The sequence below is a fragment of the Penaeus monodon genome, chromosome 32, assembly GCF_015228065.2.
Source record: "Penaeus monodon isolate SGIC_2016 chromosome 32, NSTDA_Pmon_1, whole genome shotgun sequence".
In the NCBI taxonomy this organism is placed as follows: domain Eukaryota; kingdom Metazoa; phylum Arthropoda; class Malacostraca; order Decapoda; family Penaeidae; genus Penaeus; species Penaeus monodon.
This window is the reverse complement of record NC_051417.1, coordinates 22,640,028-22,641,421: the sequence shown is the minus strand read 5'-3', so window position 1 is coordinate 22,641,421 and position 1,394 is coordinate 22,640,028. Positions and strand designations below refer to the sequence as shown.

Sequence of the window (1,394 nt, the reverse complement as noted above, 5' to 3'; positions counted from 1 at the left end):
CGGGCCTCTTCCGCGATCCCCGGCGAAGCCTCCTGCGGTTTCTTCTTCCGCCGCCAAGGGATGCTGAAGGAATTGCTCCGCGGTTTGGAGGCGCCCTTGACTGCCGTGCAAAGGTTCTGGTAGATGTGATCCAAGTCGAAGGAACGAGTGTGCGACAGCTTCTCGTGTTTCGGCTTCGGGTCGCCCCGTTCTGGCACGGCGGGCGGCAGGGAAGGTTTACTTCCCTTGTCACTGGCACAGGGCGGTCGTGACAGGGGCAGGCCACCTTTCCGAGGAGAGGAGGCAGCAGAGGGAAGCTTGGGTGAGGCGGGGCAAGAGGAAGATGCCCTGTTCATCTGCTGATGCTGTGGGGAATGGTGACCACGAGGAAGTGACGTGCCCCGAAAATTCGCCGATGGCAAGGGAGGGGGCAGGTTGTAATAAACGTTTGCATCCGTTACGAAGTCCATATCCATGTCCACCGCCTTGGCAGGGCCATTCTGATGCTTGGGCACTCCCGTGTTCATGTATGTGTGATTCATGTTGGCACACGTTTGTATCACTTTCTCTCTGATAGCTCTATTTACCAGTCAATTTATCTGCAACGGACTGTCCAATCATTGAATGCCTACATTTATACGGCCAGCTAAACGTCATCATGTAAATAGTGAAAAAAATAACAATTTCTATTGACTCAATTTTTTAACCAACAACCATTCCAAGCCAGCAATCCCAACAGGTACTGCACAAATTCCTCACAAAATACAAACGTTTCACTCACAACCCTCAAAATAACGAGGTTTAAACAAAATACACCTCCTACGCCGAACAAGTTAAACACGCTACTGTACTACGGAAGGTTTGTGAATCACTTGCTTTCCCACCCCTAGTTTCCCCATGCCCAGCGAGGTGCCAAACGGGTATTTATGTTGTGGTACGTTTAGTGACGTACGCTGATATTTTGATAATTCATTTATAGAAAAAATGGATTGTTTTGTATTGCAAGTTTTGTGTTTATCATTATTAAGAAGAACTGGTTAATGAAAAGGAAAAAGGTCAAATATAAAAAGGCACAGAACAACTGTTTGGCTTGCGTGTGCATGTTGCCATATTAGCATCACTACTTCTTGTACTTACTATTATTATTTCTGTCTGTCACGTGATTCTGGCATTTTTGCGTTTGTTATTCCCTTTGAAGATGGAATTTACGAGTATTCTCGGCACTCATACTTTCACGAGAAAAATATGACGGATCTTAAATATGCAGTTGTTAACGTTGGACGAAATATTTACAGCAAGAACGGTATATGATTCACAACTCGTAAAGTAAATAAGGAACTTAAGGTTCTGCCACAGTTAATTTTATTACTTGACAAGTGTTCAAGACTTGTATTTACAACTAGTGGATCTTTACA

At 45.0% G+C, this 1,394-nt stretch overlaps 1 protein-coding gene across 1 annotated transcript in view; it reads right to left on the bottom strand.

The window, feature by feature from the left end:
* LOC119593605 overlaps positions 1–521 on the bottom strand; it is a gene marked incomplete in the record, with an annotated part of 44,688 nt that extends 44,167 nt beyond the window's left edge. The window contains 1 exon segment of the mRNA XM_037942560.1: positions 55–521. Within this exon segment, the coding sequence (XP_037798488.1) occupies positions 55–521 (467 nt within the window).
* Between the last annotated feature and the right edge of the window lie 873 nt (positions 522–1,394).